This window comes from Mus musculus, chromosome 15, assembly GCF_000001635.26.
Source record: "Mus musculus strain C57BL/6J chromosome 15, GRCm38.p6 C57BL/6J".
Lineage (NCBI taxonomy): Eukaryota > Metazoa > Chordata > Mammalia > Rodentia > Muridae > Mus > Mus musculus.
Window position 1 is genome coordinate 31,290,661 of NC_000081.6, and position 21,297 is coordinate 31,311,957.

At 47.4% G+C, this 21,297-nt stretch overlaps 1 protein-coding gene across 4 annotated transcripts in view; it reads right to left on the reverse strand.

Moving 5' to 3' along the window:
• Nucleotides 1-818: 818 nt before the first annotated feature.
• Ankrd33b (ankyrin repeat domain 33B) overlaps nt 819-21,297 on the reverse strand; it is a 76,324-nt gene continuing 55,845 nt past the window's right edge. For all 4 annotated transcript variants that reach the window (NM_027496.3, NM_001357922.1, NM_001164441.1 and 1 more), the window contains 2 exons: nt 14,332-14,472; nt 819-7,324 (listed from right to left, as the gene is read on the reverse strand). In NM_027496.3, the coding sequence (NP_081772.1) occupies nt 6,489-7,324; nt 14,332-14,472 (977 nt within the window). In that variant the 3' untranslated portion in view covers nt 819-6,488. The remainder of the gene's footprint in view (nt 7,325-14,331; nt 14,473-21,297) is intronic.

Below are 21,297 nucleotides of genomic sequence, written 5' to 3' on the forward strand. Positions count from 1 at the left end.
GTTGAGAGTTTTGGCGGTTCTTCTAAGGACCTGGGTTTGAGTCCCAGCACCCACATGGTGGCTGACAGCCATCTGTAACCCATCCTGGAGAATCTGAGGGCCACAGGTACACATGCATACAAAACATACATATAAAGTAAAATAAAAAATTAATTAAAACTACAGTTCTAGATTCTCCCTCATGTTTATGGGGGTTTTTTTTTGCCATTAAAACTGATTTTTAAAATATTTTAAGTCAATTGTGGTGGTGCATGCAAGAAGGATATGCTCAAGAGGCAGAGGCAGGAGGATCACAACTTTGAGGTCAACCTGAACTACATCTTTAGACTGGTGACATGACTCTGTGGTCAAGGCGCTTGCTGCTAAGCCTGACGACTTGAGTTTGATCCCTAGTGTATATGTGGTGGAAGGAGGGGGCCAGCTTCTACAGCCGTCCTTTAACCCACTACACTAACACACCAGCATGTTCTCTCTCTCTCTCTCTCTCTCTCTCTCTCTCTCTCTCTCTCACACACACACACACACACACACACACACGCACAATAAATATAAAAATATATTTCCAATTATTTTTAAATCTCAAGGACATTTTAATTGATGGGGGAAGAAAAGCCCTGGATGAAAGCGCATATGGCGTGCCACTCATAAAGAGATACACAGGGAAACAGAGGTACATTTTGTCCAGGGGTGCTCCCCTCCTGGAAGGGGTGGATCACGACTAGAAGGGCCCTTAGCTTTGAAAAATAAAGTGCAAATATGTGGAAATCAAATGAATAAAACCACACCAACCCAAACAAATGACAGGAAAATACCATATGTTTCATAGCACTTTTAAATAATTTATGCACATAAGTTTATTCAGGTAGCACAATTGTATACCATGAGAATGTTTATTTTACAGTTGGTTTTTAATTCTTTTACCTCTGTTTTCTTCTACTGTCTTTTTTCTAGACCTTTAAAACAAAATTTGCCCGAAGTTAAAAGAGAGAAATACATTCTTCCTGCTGGATATCACATTTAAAAGTTATGTAACTCATCTACCCAGAATTGAAGCTGCGGGGAGGGGTCACACTTAGTAGTGGGTCCCAAGATAGCCCTGAGGTCTAAATAGGAAAATATCCTGTATAAACTGTAGCAAAACTCTCATCTCAAAATAAAACACTCTGGGATTTACAGTTACGTCCATATTCAACAGCTTTAGGACATCCAGCAACTGACAGGAGTTTTAGAAATGACAAAGAAAATCTCTTCACATTTAAAAAAAAAAAAAAACAGAACTCAAACCAGGAGAAGGAACCTGAACCCTGGCGATGCAGAAGCCTGCTTCCGTTCCTCACCATCTGGTCCCCACTGCCGAAGACCCTCACACCCAGCAAACACTGGGCACGATTCTCTTTTCATTGTTTGCTTTCCAGAACTATCATTGGAACCAAGAAGGTTCCAATCGTAGTAGACTTAGCTGTCACCTGAATGGAGTTCTGGGTTCTAACTCCACAGCAGGCTCTAGGTAGGATTGGGATGGTGGGATGGGAGCAAGGGACATTTAGTATCCACTCATCCTACTCATAGTCGAACCATTTTGAACCAGTTTCTAGAACTCTCTAACTATTATCTTAACTGACTGATTACTCAAAGTCCACTGCTCTATATGAGATGGCCAGCTTCGTTTTTCTCCCGTCTTCATTTTCTTCTAGAACAACAGGAATCACACCACAGCCAGAGAAAGCTTTCAAAGCGCAATGCCCTGGTCAGCAGCAGCAGATCTCATACTGAGGCAAACTAGGAATCTCAATGCTCCTTTAGAGTAAGATGCTGTCCTAGGGTGAGCCTATGCCAGTTCCCACAGAGTCTACCCCCATGCCCACGCAGTAGGCTGGAGGCTATGGGAGCTCTCCAGGGGTGGGGTTCTCTCAGGTCTGGGCCCCTCCTGCAATGGCACACATCAAAGCCAGAGCTGACCCTGATGCAGCCACGCTATTTGCTCTTGGCCACCTGGGGCAGCATCACCTTCTAGTAGAACAGCTTAGGCTAGGAGAACTCCAGCCCTATCAGGTTTCACATTGTTTGGGAATCTGGGTAGACTCTCAGACTCTGCAATCTGTCTAAATATACACCATCCGAACAGGTTACAGAGTCATCCCCTGGGGGGTGGGGTGGGGAGGGAGTGTCCCTGTGAGCCACCACAGCTAGGACATTCACAAGCACAGCTCTGGCCCTTCCGTTTGCATATTTAACTGAATGTCATTCAAGGTCCCCATTAATATGACCTAATGCTGAGAGCTGCCACTGGTCTGACAGAGGCTTCACCCTTCATCACAGGCTTGCTTCAGCCTGGGGCAGAACTGTGTGTTGCACCTGGCAAATAATGCCTCCAGACGAATTCCCAGTCACTTATCTAAAATGTTCAGGAATAAACACAGGAATCCAAGGGTGAAGAAATGAACAGCTGGTTCCAGTTACACCAATGTGCAGAACTGGCAGCCAATGACTTAGAAGTGACTTAGAAGTGACTTTTCTTTCTTTGTGGTTAACTCTACCCTCACTCTGATGATCCCAGGTCTCCTTTTGTTATCTATATGACTTTGTTGGTTTTAAGAGTCTACCATGGCCAGGTTCCTTCCTCCCTTCTCTAGAAGCCATGGCCTTCCACATGGTTGCCCAGTTTGAGGAGCCAAGGGCTGGCAGCACAGACCATGATCCAGGCAGTGGCCAACACTGGAGAACTAGCTGGAATTTCCCAAACAGGAGGAAGAGGAGGGAGCCTACAGTGAGATGCCGTCCCTGGAGCAGCACTCAGGATAACTGAAGATGCTTCCAGACTCCTGGGGATAGCAGGCCTTACATCATTTGGGGACTGGAGTTAGCCCCTCTCCACAAGCCTCTCACCTATAACTTCCTTATCTCTGCTCCAGAGACCTGGTCCCAGCTGCCAGCTGGGAAGGAATGGGCAGAGAGCACTTGGTATACTTTCTCTGAGCCTATAAACCCATTCTCTAGCCAACATCTTGAGTCCTCTTTCCTGATGTGCAGAATAAGCTTCCAGAAACAGGGGAATCCAAAGCTGAAGGGGACCATCTTGCTGTTCTTGAGGTATCAGGTGTGGCTAGGAAGCCTGGTAGGAGCTGAAAAGGTGGCACAAAGTCCTTCCTGTCACCTGCCGTCTTCCTCTAGCGCAGCAAGCACACTGCCCATCAAGGACATGATGGGCCAAGTATGCAGAACTTTCCCTGATCCTTCCTGAAGAGCTATGTGGGTTTCTGCAGAATGACTGAACATTTTATTCTTGAAAGCAAGGAGAAAAGACCAGGGGAGCAGTGGACAGCACTGGGGGTGGGTGGGGTGGGTATGGATGGCCCATCTGGCAACCAGTTGTCTCTGCTTACTAACTGGAGGCAACTGTTCACCCAAGGGTCACAAACAGAAGAAGCAACTGACATACAACTCTGGCTTTAATATGCACAGCTATTCCCATGGCCACGGTGCCCATAAATCTCCACAGAGAGACAAGTTCCAAGATCGCTCTTAGAAACAGCAGCATTGACACTATCTTGGAAATATGTCTTCTGTCCAGTTTAATCCTAATTGACTCAAACATCCAAAAGATTTAAAACACACTTCAACTTTAAAGATTTAAAATACACTTTAACTTTCCCCTAACTGTATTTATGTATAAATCCCTGAGAAGACACCTGTCAGCTTGGAATTCACTATTTACAGTTAATAAACACAGTGCAAGCCTAGCCCCAAGCCTGCTCCTCTGCTCCTCCAAGTCAGGAGAATAGACCCAGCCTTCCTTCTGAAAGCAGAGGGCAGAAGCCACAGCCCCGCCCTCCATGCACTCCTGGGGATTTAGAGGTCGCAGCTTGGTAATGCAGAGAGACTACCAAAGGCTTCTTTGTTCCTCTGCCTCCTTAGACCCCAAGGCATCTGGTGCAAGGAGTTTGATAATCAAACTGGAGAAGGAAGCAAGTGGAAGACAAGGTGATACCAGGGAGCAGATGTGACAACAAAGTCATAGGGACACCTGCTGGAGACAGCAGAGAGAAGGGTTTGGCACCCCTGGTACCAAACAGGGGTGGTACACTTAGACACACTTCCAAATACTCAGGAAACAAAGAAAGTCCCTGTGAGCCCCTTGCTGCAACACCACAGGTAATCACTCATGCTTAATTGGAAACTCTGAAAATGGATCATGAAAAGGTAGATTTGGAGGGACAGAATCCGTACATCTCTAATTGGTCTGCAGCAGGGACCCAGGGTCCTTGGCAGGGTAATATGTCATCTCTAATGTGACATTAACGCAATGGAAACAGGTTGTATGATTGGTGGTGCACTGATACCAGACACTAAGTCAGCCTCTGCAGGAGCTGCCTCAAACTGGCTCTCCGTGTGACAACCACGAAACATCCAGAAATGGAGCCTTTTACAGGAGTTGAATTTGGGTGTCCGGAAGAGCACCCTGAAAGGAAATAAGGGCCACCCACAGCCTCAGCTGTGAAGTCTCAGTTTCAATACTAAGGCAACAGTCACCTTGGTGCTTGGTACAGTATTGGGGTACAGCTCCCCCTCTGCAGCAGGGAAATGGATTAAACCTGTTTATGTTATCATCTGTGGACAACCAGCTTGAGGAAAGTGGGTTGGAAGCCTGTGGCAGTGCCTTGGCTAGAAGTGGGGGGCTCGTGACAAGCTAGGTGGTACCAGGAGACAGGAACGATAACCCCCCAAAATAACGGAGATGGGTCGCGGTCCTCACAGCCCCCAAGGAGATGTAGCTAAACCAAAGCCCTAGGTCCCAAGGGTAAACCCAGACAATTGATCTCAGTGGTTTTAGAGGAGGGCCTAAGACTCCAGCGTTCGCCCTGGTATTTTTCTAGGGTTAAAGAGAAACTTACTAAAATGTGATTAAAACAAAACAAAACAAAAAACACTGAATGGTGGTACCGGTGTCAAATCCACCTGTGAACAGGCTTAGGGTCCTGTTTTGGGGCGTTTTGGGGAAGGCTGGTGTGAGATAATGTTATTTAATGCTTAATGGTACCAATTAGGAAGAAATAAGCTTAAGCCAGTTTGCTACCCCACCCCCTGTGTAAGACAGACCTCAGCAAAGAGCTTCCAAATCAGCCTGCAATATTCTGACTCTATAGCGTCCAAGTCTTTACATTAAATATTCAAATAAAGTGCCTGTGCAACAGATACTCTAAGACCCAGCTGGGACTTCTCAGTGCTTTGGAAATGGAAAGGAAACTCTCACCGATGTGTTGGCACCCGGGATAAATCCCATCGCTGCCCTGCCAAAGTCCCCACATACTGGAAGTTCTATAAAGTTGCGTGGGCATGAGCCAAACACCAGGGCCAGTCATCAATGGAGAACTATCAGTAGAAAGACACACAAGGGACTCTCTGGACTTGAATCTGAAGGAGATGGCGACCATCAGAGTGTTGCCTACTCTGGGAGAACCTTTCCCAAACTACCCTGTCTAGTATCCAGTGTGTAGCACCTGTTCCAAAAATGCAGCCCTTCAACAGTTGGCAGCATTCTGACTGTCCTACCCTCTGCATCTTTGACAGTTTTAAAGATCCACTTGTGCTCTTTGTAAGCATATATGACTTTGTTTATGCTACTCATCCATTAAGACCTGCCTCCATTAAATGATCGTCTTCCTCAAACCCCCTGGAAGATGGATCTATCCAAGCCCCTTGCTTAAAATGAGTTTGCCCCTAGCAACATAATATTTCTGCAGTGTGCCATAATCAGTTTTGATGAAGTGATTGATTGGCAGGGGGTCAGGGGCTGGTAGGAACAAAAGAATTTTAAAGAATGAAAGGAAGTAAGACTTCATATCTCACTTGATCGGTTTGGATAGAAGCCGGTGCCTTTCTCAAGTAAAAACAGGCATTTGGCATCACTCAAGTTAATAGGAAAAGCCAGTGCACAGGTGTGGCCATAGGACACGAGAAGGCAGAGGCCAGAACCAAATGGCAAGGGGAGAATCCCTTCTGTGTAAGTCACACAGTCATTACAAGTATTTATTGCTAGACACAGCATTTTAAACAAATACAAGTATTAAAACTGACTTAATTATAAAGAGCCCATCACTTGTAAAATGCTGCAATTTTTCATAAATAACAAGATACAAAATTATGTGAAAATGCCCTTTGATAAACTGGGGTTTTAAATTCTTGATTGGGGTTCTTTAAGGGTGACTTCTAGGTAAACTGACCTCTTAGTGTATAGAATGCTCAGGGAACTGGTTTTAATCAAAACCACCCGTACTTTTCCCAGTTCTGTCTTGGGAGCAATGAGGACCGTCCTTAGTGGATCTAGGAAAGGTGAATGACCAGGAGGCTGTGTGATTCAGCATGCACCCATGGCAACAGGAGCATCCCTCTCTGGTGCTGTCTACAGAGCCCGCCTGCAGCCTCCCAAGAAGGACCCCTATGCTGCTTCCCCCGCACCAAGCACAGGCGCCATGAGAGTCATAGCCCCTTCACGTCCTTTTCCTCCATCGTGGCGCCCGCTTTTCTTTCTGAGCCTCTGCCTGGCGCTTCTTCTCCGCCTCCTCTGCCTTCCTCTTCTCCTCCTTGGCCTCCTTGTACCGCCACTTGGGGATCTGCAGGTAGATGCTGTCCTTGGTGTTGCCCTTGGACGCTGCGCGCTCTGGCTGGAAGGTGGGCGCAGGTGCCTTGCTGATGCGCACTCTGGGGACTACCACGCCCGGCCGCACGCTGCTTCTCCGAAGCAACTGCAAAGGCAGGAGGCTGGCCTTCCGAGTGACAGGGGCAGGAGTGGACCTCGATGCCGCGGGCGACTTGGGAGACCGGGAGCTAGCTCTGGGAGTCTCCAAAATCTGGGATTGTGGCTCAGAGCACTCTACCTTGTTGCTGTCCTGCGCTTGGGCGTTCAGGTTGCCCCTAGCTGCTAGGATTTCCTGCACCGCCAAGCGTCGTTTCCCCACACAGGGAGGGTTCTCAGGGCACACTGTCTGACAGACTACAGCAACAGCGGGACTGTAGAGGCTCGTGGTCATCCTGACCATGTGATCAAGGACGCCCCCATCCTCCAGGCTCTGGCCTGAGGAGCGAGAGGTCAGAGTGGACCGCAGGAACGCGGTGAATCTCTGCAAGCAGTTTTTGGAACCTGACTTCTTCAAAACCGCCTCAGCGGGAAGTGGCAATTCCAGCTTGTACTTGTCCCCAAACTGCTCTGGACAGGGTCGCTCCATCAGCCTCTGAATGACGCGAACAGCCTCCGCTCGGCCTGTGTACGCAGCCCACTCCTGTGGTGACAGCCCACGACGGGGATCCCTTGCTTGAACATCTGCCCCTGAAAAACAAAAGCGCACATGCAGCGATGGGGTGGGCTGCTAGGATATTCTTTCACAGGCAGAGAATGGTAGCAGAATTCAGGACAGTACTTACAGGGAACCTGGACCGGCCCAGGCACAGTTCCTATGCTCACAAGGCACCACCCATAGCCTCGCAAATGCCTCTTAGGTGATTCATCTTTCCTAGATAAAAACCTGCAACAAAGCCAGGCAAGGTGGCTCCTGCCTGCAACCCCAGGCACTTGGAGAGAGAGGTGAGAAAATCTCAAGTGTGAAGCTATGCCGGGCTAAATACTGAGTTCTAAGCAGCCAAAGCTCCACATAGCAACACTTGGTCTCAAAGAGCCCAAAGTAGGGGAACAGATTTGTTTGTTTGTTTGTTTGTTTGTTTGCTTGTTTTAAAGAAGTAAGTCTCCACAAAGCTGGTGAAATGGCTTAGTACCTGCCACCAGTATTTGATACCAGGAACCCACACATCAACATGACTCCTGCATGTGTGCCACGGTACTTGTGCTACCATGCCACACACACACACACACACACACACACACACACACACACACACATACTCACATGCTCCCCCACACACAAATACACACACATGACACATACTCACATGCACCCATACACACAAATACACATATACACATGCATGCACACATACTCACATGCACCCACATACACAAATACACATGTACACAAATACACACGCACACACAAATACACATAAATGAATGCAACTTTTAAAAGAATTTTTAACAGGCCCCACCATCACCTTAACAATGAGAGAACATTCTAGCAATGAGGGCTGTCCTGTCAGTAACTGGCAAAGCCTGGTGACACCTCACTTCTGTGCATATCTATGTTAGGCCTCCTTCTACAGACATGGTAATGTCCTGCTTCTCTTGGAGCACACAGCTGCCTCCACAAGCCAATGGACACTCTAGGATGAAGGTGTAACATAATTGCCTAAGGTTTTCTCGGAGCATCTTACCCTGAATGTGAGAAATATGCATTTAACAAAGACTCCTGATGAAATGGTGTGCCAGCGGCTGAGGCGGCTACCTGAGGCTGCAAAGCCACTGCTGGAAGCCAAGCAGGCCCTGCCTTCAGACACCTATACTCAGATCCACACGCTTCCACAGCCCAAGCAACACCACTATGCTGGCTAATTTTGTATTCGCTTGGCTAGGCCATAGCACTCAGTGGTTTGATCAAACACAAAGCTAATAAGCACCAGCCTGAAGACATCTGATTCTAAGTCAAAGGGGTTGCTTTCCAAATGTGGTGAGCCCCATCCAGTCAGGTGCGGGTTTCCTGGAGCAGAGGCTCCTGCCTATACACCCTCTATGAATTTCAGACTTCTGAATCCCCACCATTGCCTAAGACAGGGCATATAAAAGAATCACTTTATTTATATGCCCCGTGGGCTGTTTCTTTAAAGACATCCCTTATCTTCCTTAGACAGTTACTTCCTGAAAATCTCTCCACCATGGCCCCTTCTGCAAAACACACTGCAGACTTAAACCCCAACTCAACTGAGATGGACAATACATTTCTACCTCTGCCTTTCGAAAGGGATACAGAAATTGCTGCTCAGTTCATCTTGGTCCAATCTCACCGCAACATAGTTACAAATCATGCAGGAGTTCCAGTCCCATTCCTCCCTACTGGCAAAGCATTCAGGAGAACCCGGGCAATTAGCCTGTGAGCTCTCTAGGGACCCAGCCAGCAGCACATCTGCATTCACATCTCACACAGACACAACACAGCAGCCACGTGCTGGCTGCTCACTTGTTCTGAGCCTAGAGCATAGGGCTCAGCCACATCCCTGTCATGCAGGACCACAGCAGCCTCATGGCTCAGAAGACCACCTCCTTTAAGTTCCCCTGCTGATGGTCTTAGTCCTATGACAAACTAAAGAATAGTTGTCTTAGAAAAGTGGCAATTATTTGGAACTGGAATTCAGGAGGAACTCATTAGCCAGAGCACAATTTATAAACTAGCAAAAATGAAAAGGGGGCAGTAAAAATGCCACTGCAAAAATAGATGACACATTAAACCTTAATTAATTGCATGTCACGTTAAAAGGGAACAAACTGCGAAATTAAAACCATAATGAACATTTGCATGAAAGAGACATTTTTCAAATGCTAATGAAAAATGAAAGGAATGGCTGTCCAGAACTTAGCAGTCTGCCTCCAACCTTTTAACATGATCGGAAAACACGTGCTATAAATCAAGAAGACAGGCCAACCCTATCATAGCAGCCCTGGACCCCCAGTCACATGCTCCAAGTTAGCGACCCACTTTCTCAAGAAACCAAGGCTGAGGCTAACAGCAACTAAACTGTGAGAGACGAGTTCAGCTGGTCCTGGCCTCCACAACAGATTGGGCACAGGATCCTCACTGGACATCAAATTCTGAGGTGGTGTGTTTGCATAGCACCCATGCAGATCACCCTCCCTACATATCAGTGGTTCTCAACCTGGGGTCACAACCCCAACGCATATCAAATATTCTGCATATGATTCATAACAGTGGCAAAAGTTACAATTATGAAGTAGCACTGTAATACTTATATGGGGGGGGGGGCATCACCAAAACACAAGGAACTGTATAAAAGAGTCGCAGCATTAGGAAAGTTGAGAACCACTGCTATTTACGGATACAATGAAACATCTCCTGATTACCCATAATCCTAACTCAATACAAATGTTACCTATCATTGTCATACTGTGTTTCGGGAAAGGCAACAAAAAACATCTGTCTGCCTCTGTGTGCTTGTATGTGTGTGTGTTTTTTCTGTCAGAGCTAGCTGAACCCACACACAGAGAATCTGAGACATGGGGCTGGCAGAACACGTTTTATAGTGCTGGGGTTTGAACCCAGGACCCTGTACATGCCAAGCAAGTGCTCTGCCACCCTGGAAGATGATTCACACTTTATACCGATACCTTTCAAGAGTAACTATGAGAGCTTCAGAAGAGCTGCTTACTGTAGATCACCAGCATCCACATTCCCAGCCAGCACCATTTCACCCACTGAACAAAACCAGAGACAAATGGCGTGGGCTCTCACTGTTGCCATACTGTGTGCTGGAAGCTGCCTATGCAGAATGTCCTACTACACTCATAGCAACATTATCCTCAACTCTACACAATACATCGTGATTGGTTTAACCTAGGGTTGTTCAATATTGAAATTACAGGAATCTTTGACCAGTTAATCCTTAATTATGGGGCTAGCCTGTATACTGTGGGAATTTTAAGAACATCCTGGTCTATAAAAGATGCCAGTAGTAACCCATTTGTTGTAACAGCCAAACTCTTGGTCATGTCAAATAACACCTAGGAGATGACATACTCCATCTTAGAATCACTGGTTTAACTACAGTCCTATTCCCCAGCCAGTCAGCCTCCTGTGGCCAGGGAGCCAGTCCTGGTTAGTGAACCCTAATGAGTTGTTTGTCTCCTGCTGCTGTTGTTTCCTACTTGAAACACGTCACAGGTCCAGTCACAGGCCCAGATTGCCACAGAATCAACAGGTGTCAATCTGGGCTGCATTCGGTAAAGTATCTGCCACATGATTATTAGGACCTGTGTTTGGACTCCCAGCCCATGTAGAAAGCCAGGCACTGGGCAAGGTAGAATTCACCTGTAACCCCAGTGCTGAGAAGGGAGAGACAGAAGGTCCTGGGGCTCACTGGTCAGACATTGTAGCTGAGTCAGTAAGCTCCAAGTTCAACACGAGGCTCTGTCTCAAAACACAATGTGAAAAGCAATAGAACCTCTGGCCTCCACACATATGCATGCTCACATGCATGCACACCCACACACCCATGTGCACAAGTCTATGAACACACACATAGACATATATACATAGACAGAGAGAGAAAGAGGGGGGAGAGGAGGGGCAAGGAGGAAGGGAGGGAGGGAAGGAGGGAGGGGAGAGAGAGAGAGAGAGGGAACTGGTGGAAAGAAAGCAGTGTCTGTGATATCAGGGAACCAAGGTCAGATCTGGGTGCTATCTGTTGACTTCATGGCTTCTAATGACCCAAGGGAAATAGATGTCTATCTTTTCTTTTAGATTTAATTATTTATTTACTTTATTTATGAGTACGCTATAACTGTCTTCAGACAAACCAGAAGAGGGCACTGAATCCCATTATAGATGGTTGTGAGCCACCACGTGGTTGCTGGGAGTTGAACTCAGGACCTCTGGAAGAGCAGCCAGTGCTCTTAACCACTGAGCCATCTCTCCAGCCCAGATGTTTACCTTTTTAAAAATCATCCCTGGGACAGGATTTTTGTTACTTGAAACAGACAGCACTACAAACAAGTGCTAGAGAGAACAGGTGGACCACTCAGTCTCAGGCCCGCTCTCCTCTGGGAGGCATGAGACCCAGGCTCAGGCACTCCTGAGATAGCATAGCTCACCCATGTCATCAGCTGGCATTCCTGGGGTGTCTGTCTTGCAGACGCTGGACTGCAGCCCAGTGGCCCACAATACAGTCCCGGTCACCTCCCTCTGTGCTTCATGCTAAGGTCACATTCTACAAACACTACACCGAGTCCTTTCAGTGCAGAGTTCCTGATTGGAGGCATCCTTCTGGCTCATAACTGGAACCAGAAATCCCTGTCCTCCGTATAAACTGAAAACAACTATGTGTTGACACAAGTCACCTGGTTTTTGAGAAGCGTGCCATGAGGGCTTGTCTGAGAAGATAGCAAACACACAAGGAATAGTGTCTGCAGCCTGCTCCATGCCTCCCTCCCAAGCCATTCTACTCCCAAGAACCATGATACTAGGCTTCAGCCTCCGGCCCTTCCTGCCGGAGACAGCAGCAATTACGTCACACTTCAGGAATAAAGAGAACTCTGTTGAGCAAGTCTGGAACCTGGCAAACTCCATGAAAAAAAAAAAGAAGAAATCACATCGTTGACACGGCTCCTCGGAGCCACTTATGAAAATAGACCTGTCACTTTGGTGCATTAATATTCCACTGGGTTGACAAGGTGCTGCATGTCCCTTTCGATTCTTATCAGAATGACTGACATTATCAGGAAACCTAATCCAAACAGCCACCAGGTAGGCTTGCAGAATCGGCTGTATTTGTCATTACACTCGGCGTTCCGATAATTCTAACGTTATTTTATTCTATCTGACAATGCAGATAAGGCCTGACATGTGCCTGTGTGTTATAGACTCTGGAAAAATCTAAAGGGTTTAGATGGTCAGCCAATTCAATAACTCATTATTTCTAGGTGAAGTGGTTCCAACTGAATGTAAGAAAATTGCAAGTCAGAAACAAAAATCTGATGTTAAAAGCACTCAGGAACTGAAGCACACTGAATTCTGACAACTACAAAATAATAGTCGGAATGAGACGCATGTGTTTTACGTTACTATGCAGTATTGCATGTGCCTTTTGCTTTTATAGTAATTATAGCATGATCATTCTTCAGTCTGCTACTGAATCACTGTCCCCCACCACACATAAACGCACTCTGTGCTGAGGGGCCAATTAAAAAAAAAAAAAAAAAAAAGCACAGGCAGGCTGGAGAGATGGCTCAGCAGTTAAGAGCACTGACTGCTCTTCCAAAAGTCCTGAGTTCAAATCCCAGCAACCGCATGGTGGCTCACAACCATCTGTACAGCTACAGTGTTCTCATATACATACAATAAATAAATAAATCTTTATAAAAAGAAAAAAAGAAAAAGAAAAGCACCGGTTCCTATGAATACCTCTGGTTGCTTAATACTGGTATATTTAAAGGGAAATTAGGATCAAAACAGCGATGCAAACTTTTAAAATATGTCAACAAGCATCCTTACTACTGCAGGACAAACCTGGGGAGGCCATCACTCACACATCTACACAGAAGGAAAACGAAGTTCAGTTTCCTGAGAAGAATTAAGCCAACAAGACAGGTGTGCGTGAGAATAGTCTAGAGATTAAGTTCTCCAGCCAAGACTTCCTGGGGAGCTCAAATGCACCCTAAAAGAGCTACCGTGCCAGTATAGTCTGGAGCAGAACAGGCCGGGAAGGAGGATTGTGTCCGAGGACAGACAGGTCTCTTCTGACTTTAAAATCCTATCTCACTTTAATTAGTTGTAATCTGTGGCCCTTAATGAGAGACAACCACACATATAGGGTTATTTGGCAATATCTGCAAGCGTTTTGGGGTGTTCCAACTGGAGGATGCTTCAGTCATCTGGTAAGTGGAAGCCACAGATGCTGCTAACACCCAACATTGGCAGGAAGACCCCAGGAGAATGGAGCGAACTCCACATGTCACAGTGGCAAGAAGTTATGTGCTTATCAGCACAAATATCTCACCACAAGGGTACCTTTTAAAAAGAAAAATATACTCTACTTTTCATTCATTCGGAAATAACTCCTGATCACATACATGGATCAATAGTGAAAGCTGGTCATAGCTAGCTTGTACTGACAGCTTCCTCCCACCTGCAACTTCCTATGATGTCATCAGCCCAGAAAGCCTATGATGTCATCAGCACAGGAAGCTGCCCTCCTGGCTTGGGGCTTGTTTCTGCTGCATTCTAAGGAACACGGCAGGCAAGGACCCGCACTCCTGAGGATTATGCTAGACTTCAGCAGAGGGGAGCCACTCATAGTGGTTGTGGGAATCAACAGAGGATGGCTTTGAACTCCTTATCCTCATGCTTCTGCATCTTGAGTGCTGAGATTACAGACGTGTGACACCACACTCAGTTTATGTTGTAGTAGCCTTGGGGTTCTTTGTACGCTAGAAACGCATTCTGCTGACTGGGCCCTCGATACCCTGGCTTGCTTTTGGCTTTTAAACAAAACTCAAATGATGACAACCATACAGCTCAACAATAACAACAACAACAACAAATATATTTCTTACTGCCACTGATTCTGTGAGAGGCATGGGTCTATTTAAGATCCATTCTTTAGAAGACTAACCCTGGTGTGTCTAAGGCCTAAAGACTGCCACAGGGTAGGAGGGCTTACCTGCCATCATAAGGGCTCGCACACATTCCGTTCTGCCCTGCATGGCCGCTTTCATGAGGGCCGTGAATCCAAATATGTTCCTCCTTTCTAGGTCCAGACCAGGGAAATAATTCAGCAAGTAGTTGGTGATGGTGACATGCCCTGAAAGAGAATTGGACAATCATGAAGTCCATGTGCCCACAGAGGCGGTCACTTCTGCGTGGCAGAGAAAGAGACAGGCATCATCAGCCTGAGTTGGCTGTAACCTGTGTGTGTGCTCTTTAAATCTCCAACACAATTCTCCTGGATGTAGGAGAGAATGGAATGTGGGAGACACTGCCCCAGCCACACGGGGTAGCTCATTGTGGCTCGCCAGTCTCCCTCCCAGGAGGCAGAGGCAGAGTCAGGCTGTGCTGCCGCATGGGAAGTGACCTTCCTTCCCTACAGGCAGGGTACAGACAACTTCCAGCAGGAGTCACCAGGGAAAGCAGATGCCAGGCTGCAAAGGAGCCTGGGAAACATTTCCAAGTATGGAGGGAGCCTCGGTGGGGAAATCCATCAAAGCAGGAGCATATCTAATCCATGTGGGGCACCTCGGGTTACCATGCAAAATATGTTGTATTTCTCCCTCCCTTCTTTTCTTCCCACTCCCACTCCACACCATCACACACACACACACACACACACACACACACACACACGGCCATAAAACCTAAGCAGGTGAAGACCTGCACTTTAAAACACAAGTCTTCCCTTTCCCACCTTGTTCTTCCCAAACACAACCTGGTTTCTACTCATTCCCAGGGTTTTGAGATGCCAGGCACGGTACTCACACTGGGAGACTCTTGGCAAGGATCACGCACGAGAAAGGCGGGAAACAGCTACCTGCACAGCAGAAATGGCCAAGAGCTCACCTTTCCTAGTCCCATGATTTATTCCTCCTCACTCACCCTCAGCCATAAAAATCAGGGCCCCAGTTCCAGCACTCTGGTCACCTGAGCTGAATTAAGCCATCCTGGGACTGTTGTGCACACTACAATCTGGCTAGCAGGATTCTTGGCCCGTACCCCTAAAACAAGCGCAACCAAACACCGTTCCTCCCCAGCCCTCGACAGCCAAGGAATATCAAGACATGTCCTCATGCTTCCTGAAATGGGGAGGGGGTGGGGTCCCACTCTACCTGTGCTCCTTTCAACTCCACTATCAGAACCGCAGATGCAGGGCCTCGGGGGCATCCCCACCCCCACCCCCACCCCCAGCTCTGTACTCGACACAGTCCCTTTTCCTGTGGGGAAGCCAGGGCATGTGTTTGAGCCCCGATCCAAGCATGGGCAACCCAGGGCACAGGTTGAATGTGTGTTATAACATGGAACCTAAAACCAGGAGGCACTTTGGGGGTTCTCCTGCTTGCCTGCAGACCAAGAAAGCTGAAGCTGGTGGCAACTCTGAGAATCTGTTTCCCTGCTGCAGCTGAGCTTCCAGTAAAGTGGGCTTGGAGATGGACGTAGAAGCTGGGGATGGGGGGACATGCACATGTCTTTGGTCCCCTCCAAAGTCCTTCCACTGTGTGAGCACAATATTAAATCCACCTAATACGCTGAGTGGCTTCAGTCAGCCAAACCACACCCAAGTGACACAGATATCCAGGTTGGAACACCTGTGACACCTTCTGATGGGCATTATATAGTTCAGGCTTCTGCCCACACACTCCAAATTTAATCCTCCGGATTGGCCTGTCACCAACTTATAGGTTAGCAATACTCAAGCCACATAAACTGGAGTTCCAATTCTGAAGAAGCAAGGCTAAAGCTTACCACTGAGCTCAGCCACAGCTGTGAAAAGATGGGTCAGCACCTCTCTGAGGGTTCCAGTGCTAACAAGACCAGGCTGGCACTCCAGGACCTAACACACAGATTCCAGCTTGTGACGGTGCTGCTTGGACTCACTGGCCTCTTGACCTCCTCTGTGTGATGAGTTTGGGATGAAGCTGGGGGGTCAGGAGCTCATGATAGCTCAATAGCTCTCAAGCCAGTGGGGTAGAAGAAGACCTTTGATCTAAAGTTAGCTTGTGCTCTGCTTGAACACTTGCCACACTGGTTGGATTTAGACTGGGTCTCCATGAAACGAATTGCGATTTGTTGCGGTCTTTTTCTTTGAAAATGTGACACCGCATGTCAGTCACAATTTGCAGCAGGTATTCGTTGTACACACACACACACACACACACACACACACACACTAGCTATCCTAGTCTCCACTTGCCCTGACTTTTAAGGAGAACAGTTAGTGTTTAAACGGTGTTAGAAGCAGCTGGTCCATCTTTAATTTCTACTGAAAACAGTCTGCATGGTAAAGTTGCTGCTCTCCCTTCTTGAAAAAGCCTGGGGATGGGGAAGGACTCTTAGATCATCAAAGCTCCAGCTGACAATCAGGACACAGGCTCGACACACTGGATTTCCTGACTTCAACATGATACACATAAAACATCTGTACGATGGGCAGTTTTCTTCTCTCTGCCCATTCAACTTGCCACAGGTGTGTGTATTTATACTAAATACATACTCATTTCAGTGCAAAGGCACCCAGATACTCAAAGCTGGTTTGACTCTAACCCAACTTACACACTGCAGGAGTTGGTTCCATCTTAAGGGCAGAATCACCACAGAGACTCCCTACCTCCTGCAGTGAGCCTTACCTTGCCCAAGGAAAGGGCACAAGTGGTCCCCAACGTAACTAAGAGGTTACCACTATACTTCAGAGAGCTTACTCTAAAAAGAGAGTCCAATTCCCAGACCCGCCTTCAAAACTCCGAGGTACTTTTGAGAAGGGAATCAAGTTTTCTGTGGCTATAAAATGGAGAGATGATATCAATGCACAATTACGAAAGGCACAGCAGAGAAAGTGTGCAGAAAGTTCTTAGCAAAAAAAGACAAATAGAAAAGTCCCGGTCAGACCTGTATCCCCAGCACGTGGGAGGCAGAAGCAGGATGGGCAAACTCATCTAAGCTACATAACAAGTCTGCAGCTCGTCTGGAATGCATGGGACCCTGCCTCAAAACAAGCAAACAGCAAGCAAGCAAGCAAACAGCAAGCAAACAAGCAAACAGCAAGCAAACAAGCAAACAGCAAGCAAACAAACAAAGAGCAAACCACACAAAGAACCCAAAGTACCTGAGCGGGTAACAACGTCAGTCACCCTCACCAGCTGAAAGCGGCTCCTTACTCCTGACTTGAAGGCTGAGCCTGGAGACCTCTCCCCAGAGCATATATAACATGGGAAAGGGGGCGTGCCGGGCGTGGTGGCGCATGCCTTTAATCCCAGCATTCGGGAGGCAGAGGCAGGCGGATTTCTGATTTTTTGCTCCCATTCCTGGTCTACAGAGTGAGTTTCAGGACAGCCAAGGCTACACAGAGAAACCCTATCTGGAAAAAAAAAAAAAAAAAAGAAAGAAAGAAAGAGCCAGGGACCAAAGTTGTGTTTGTAGCATGTGCCCTCTGAAGCAATGATGAGGGGCCCTGTGTTCTGTGTGGCTCCAAAGAGCTCCTATCTGCAATCCAATTCCAAGGCACAGTTCAAATAGAGGGCATCCTAAAATACACCAGATCCTGTATGCAAACCTATTAAGACCATCAACCACAAAGACAGTCTGAGAAAGTATCACAGCCACCAGGAGCCTAGAGACACAGACATGCAATACAGAATCGTGGATGGGAACCTAGAACGGAAAAAGGACATTAGAGGCCAAATGTGGTAGCATCTACATGTTATCTGTCCCAGCACTGAAGAGGCAGAGGCAGGAGGATTGCTGAAAGTTCTACAGTCTAACCTAGTGTGTATAGCAAGCTCCAAGACAGCCAGGGCTTCACAGCAAAACACTGCCTTGGAAAAGGGGGCAGGGGAAATGACGGCAGGAAGTACCCAAGAAAATCTAAATAAAGAAGGGATTTAGCTACTAACTGACCTGGTTATGTCAATCTGACACAGCCTAAGCGTCACTTGGGAAGTTTTTGTTTTGTTTTGTTTTGTCTGTATAGCCCTGGCTGTCGTAGAACTCACTTTGTAGACCAGGCTGGCCTCGAACTCAGAAATATGCCTGCCTCTGCCTCCCAAATGCTGGGATTAAAGGCACGTGCCACCATGCCCAGCTCGGGAAGAGGGACTCTTAATTGAGAAAATGCCTCCATAAGATTGGCCTGTAGACAAGTCTGTGGGACATTTTCTTGATTAGTGGTTGCTGTGTGAGGCCCATCTCGCTGTGGGTGCTCCCATTCCTGGTCAAGTGGTCCTGGGCATATAAGCAAGCAAGCTGAACAAGGCATGCAGAGCAAGCAGGCAGCTTTCCTGTGGGTTGAGTCAGTCCCAGCTGCCAGGCTCCTGCCTTGAGTTGTGCCCTGGCTTCCCTCAGTAGGCTGTGCCCTGGATATGTAAGCAGACTAAATTCTCTCTTTAACAAGTGGTTTTTGGTTCATGATGTTTTTTTTTACAGCTATAGAAACCTAAGACATTAACAGTGTGTGGATATTGGCTGGCTCACTGCATCAATCACACTAACTCAAGATCTTAATGGGGAAACCGGGTGAGCCATGTACAGGAATTCTGTGTGAAGTCTGCTGTTTTTTTCTATTAAATCCAAACTTCTGAAACTGAAAGTTTATTTTAAACAAGGCAGAAAAACTAATCGAGGCAGGAACGCAATGTGTAGCTGCTGCCGAGTGTGGATCCTCCTCGCCTCCAGGGGGCGCTGTGCTGTTTACCGGACACTGAGGAGGCGGGGCTGGACCATCAGGAAGGGGGCAGAGATCAGAGGATGACAGAGCGCACTCCTGAGAAGCGAGTGGGCGGGTCTCTGTGAAACACACGGAGACCCGTCAGCCCACCCCCCACGTGTCAGCTTCATCATCCCACCAGCACCATCAGGATCCACACGTGTTGGGAATTGGTTCTAATGCTTTGGTTTAATTAGAAATCTACATGTCCTTGTCCCCAATTAGTTTTTGTTCGATCAATAAAGATACCAGCGGCCAATGGCTGGGAGATGGGACAGGACCTTTAGATGTGTGAGGGCTAGGAATTGGGAAAGGGGAGACAGAGTCACCGTGCTTCAGGGGAGAAGAATGGGACATAGGAGCTACAGGAGAGATGGCCAACCAGCCATGTGAGAATTCAGGTGGGTGGCCACTGGCCACTTCCCCTACTGGGCCTGGGATAGAAGGGAAGGCTTAGGAGTGCCCAGTCTTTGAGCTAGCCGAGGCATGTTAAAATTAAACTGGTGTGTGTGTGTGTGTGTGTGTGTGTGTGTGTGTGTGTGTGTGTGTGTTTTCCATTCGAGGGTGTGTTTTCCATTCGAGGATCCAAAGTGTTCCTGGGGGGGATGGCTGAAGCTGGCAACCAGGCGAGAGCACAAAGCGTTGAAGCTAAACTCACCGCCCCCCACACACAGGCACAGTAATGCCATCTCCACGTGAGCAGGTAGATTAACAATTCTCAGCCTGACTCAAGTCTGTATGTCCTGATCAAATACCTCCAAGCTGCATTTGGGGAAATTCCAACTTTGGGTTTTTTTTTTTGCTTTGGTTCTGGTGTGTGGATGTGCGTGTCCAGGTGTGTGCGCCTGCCTTTGTGCATGTGTATGTGTGTGCGTGCATGGACGTGTGCAGGTGCACAGAGTGTGCACTTCAGAAGGCTAGAAGACAACATTGAGTCTCTTCCGCAACTATCTCCACCTTAGTCTTTAAGACAGGGTCTCTTACAGAACCTGGAACCTGTCAATTTAGCCAACAAACCTGTCTCCAAGTCTCTGGAGCTGGGGTTGCAGACACGCACTGCCACACCTGGGATTTTTGACATGGGTTCTGTGGGTCTGAACTCAGATTCTCATGCTTGTGTGGCAAGCACCTTACAGACTGAGCCATCTCTGGAGCTCAGAACTATCAACTAACTGGTAAATCACCTGCCTCAGAGCAAACTGCTCTGTCAGGAAAAGATTCGCCTCCCACTTCACGAGGGACAAGAGTCACGGGAAGGGAACTCCTCAGTTCCCCCACCTCACCCCCCCCCCCCCCGCAGTAGTCCCACATTCACAAGGAGTCCCTGCCCCCTCTCTCCCTTGAAACCCCAGGTATTTAGGCCTAGGAAATAGGGAGGGTTGTAGTGTTGCATCATTCATGAGAAGGTCTGCTAGAGCAGAACCCCCTGGTGCTAGCTTTCACAAGGCTCAAAGGAGTAGCACAAATTGTGACTAGGGTGTGAAATCCTTACCTGTCATTAGTTGACCCTAGGCAGGGCTGTTTTATCTTTACTGTGAATATTACCTGGTTCCTGTAAGTCCTTTTGAAGTCATTCCTCTGTTTTGTGTCAGATAACTTCAATGTACTTTGCCTGCTGTGACATCCTACCCCTTTGTTTTCTGTATTATATAAGACTGGTGTTCACTTTGTGACATTACATTCAGATTCAACACACTCTCTCCTGTCCTGTCTGTTTGTCACTCGAGGACTCTATGCCCATCTGTCAGGGACCTTGATTAGCACGATTGATAAGGGCCCATTGAGCCCAGTCCGGTCTGAGACAATCTATTCAACATTTACATGCATTTTGGGATTTGAACTCTGACCCTCAACACTTGCATAACAGAGACTCTAACAACAAGCCACCTGTCCCACCAAAACTAACGTTACTCAAAATCTTGCCAACTTCCCAGCTCTATGGTAGTAATGGCAGCAAGAGCCATGATGACATCATAAGCCAAGCTGCCAACCTACCATCTTACACCTCCCGGCTTGAGAGCCATTCTGGGCCAGCTTTCCTGGAGTAGTTAGCCACAATTTGCCTCGGCTCATCAGTCTTACCATCCTTGTAGACATGTTCATACTAATCACATGAAAGGCCCATAGTTCCTTACCCTGCCCCTTGCTATGTGACATCATGGTTCTGTCATTGTGGTTCTGAACACTTCCTTAAGGAGTATTTGCAGGTAGGAAGCCGGC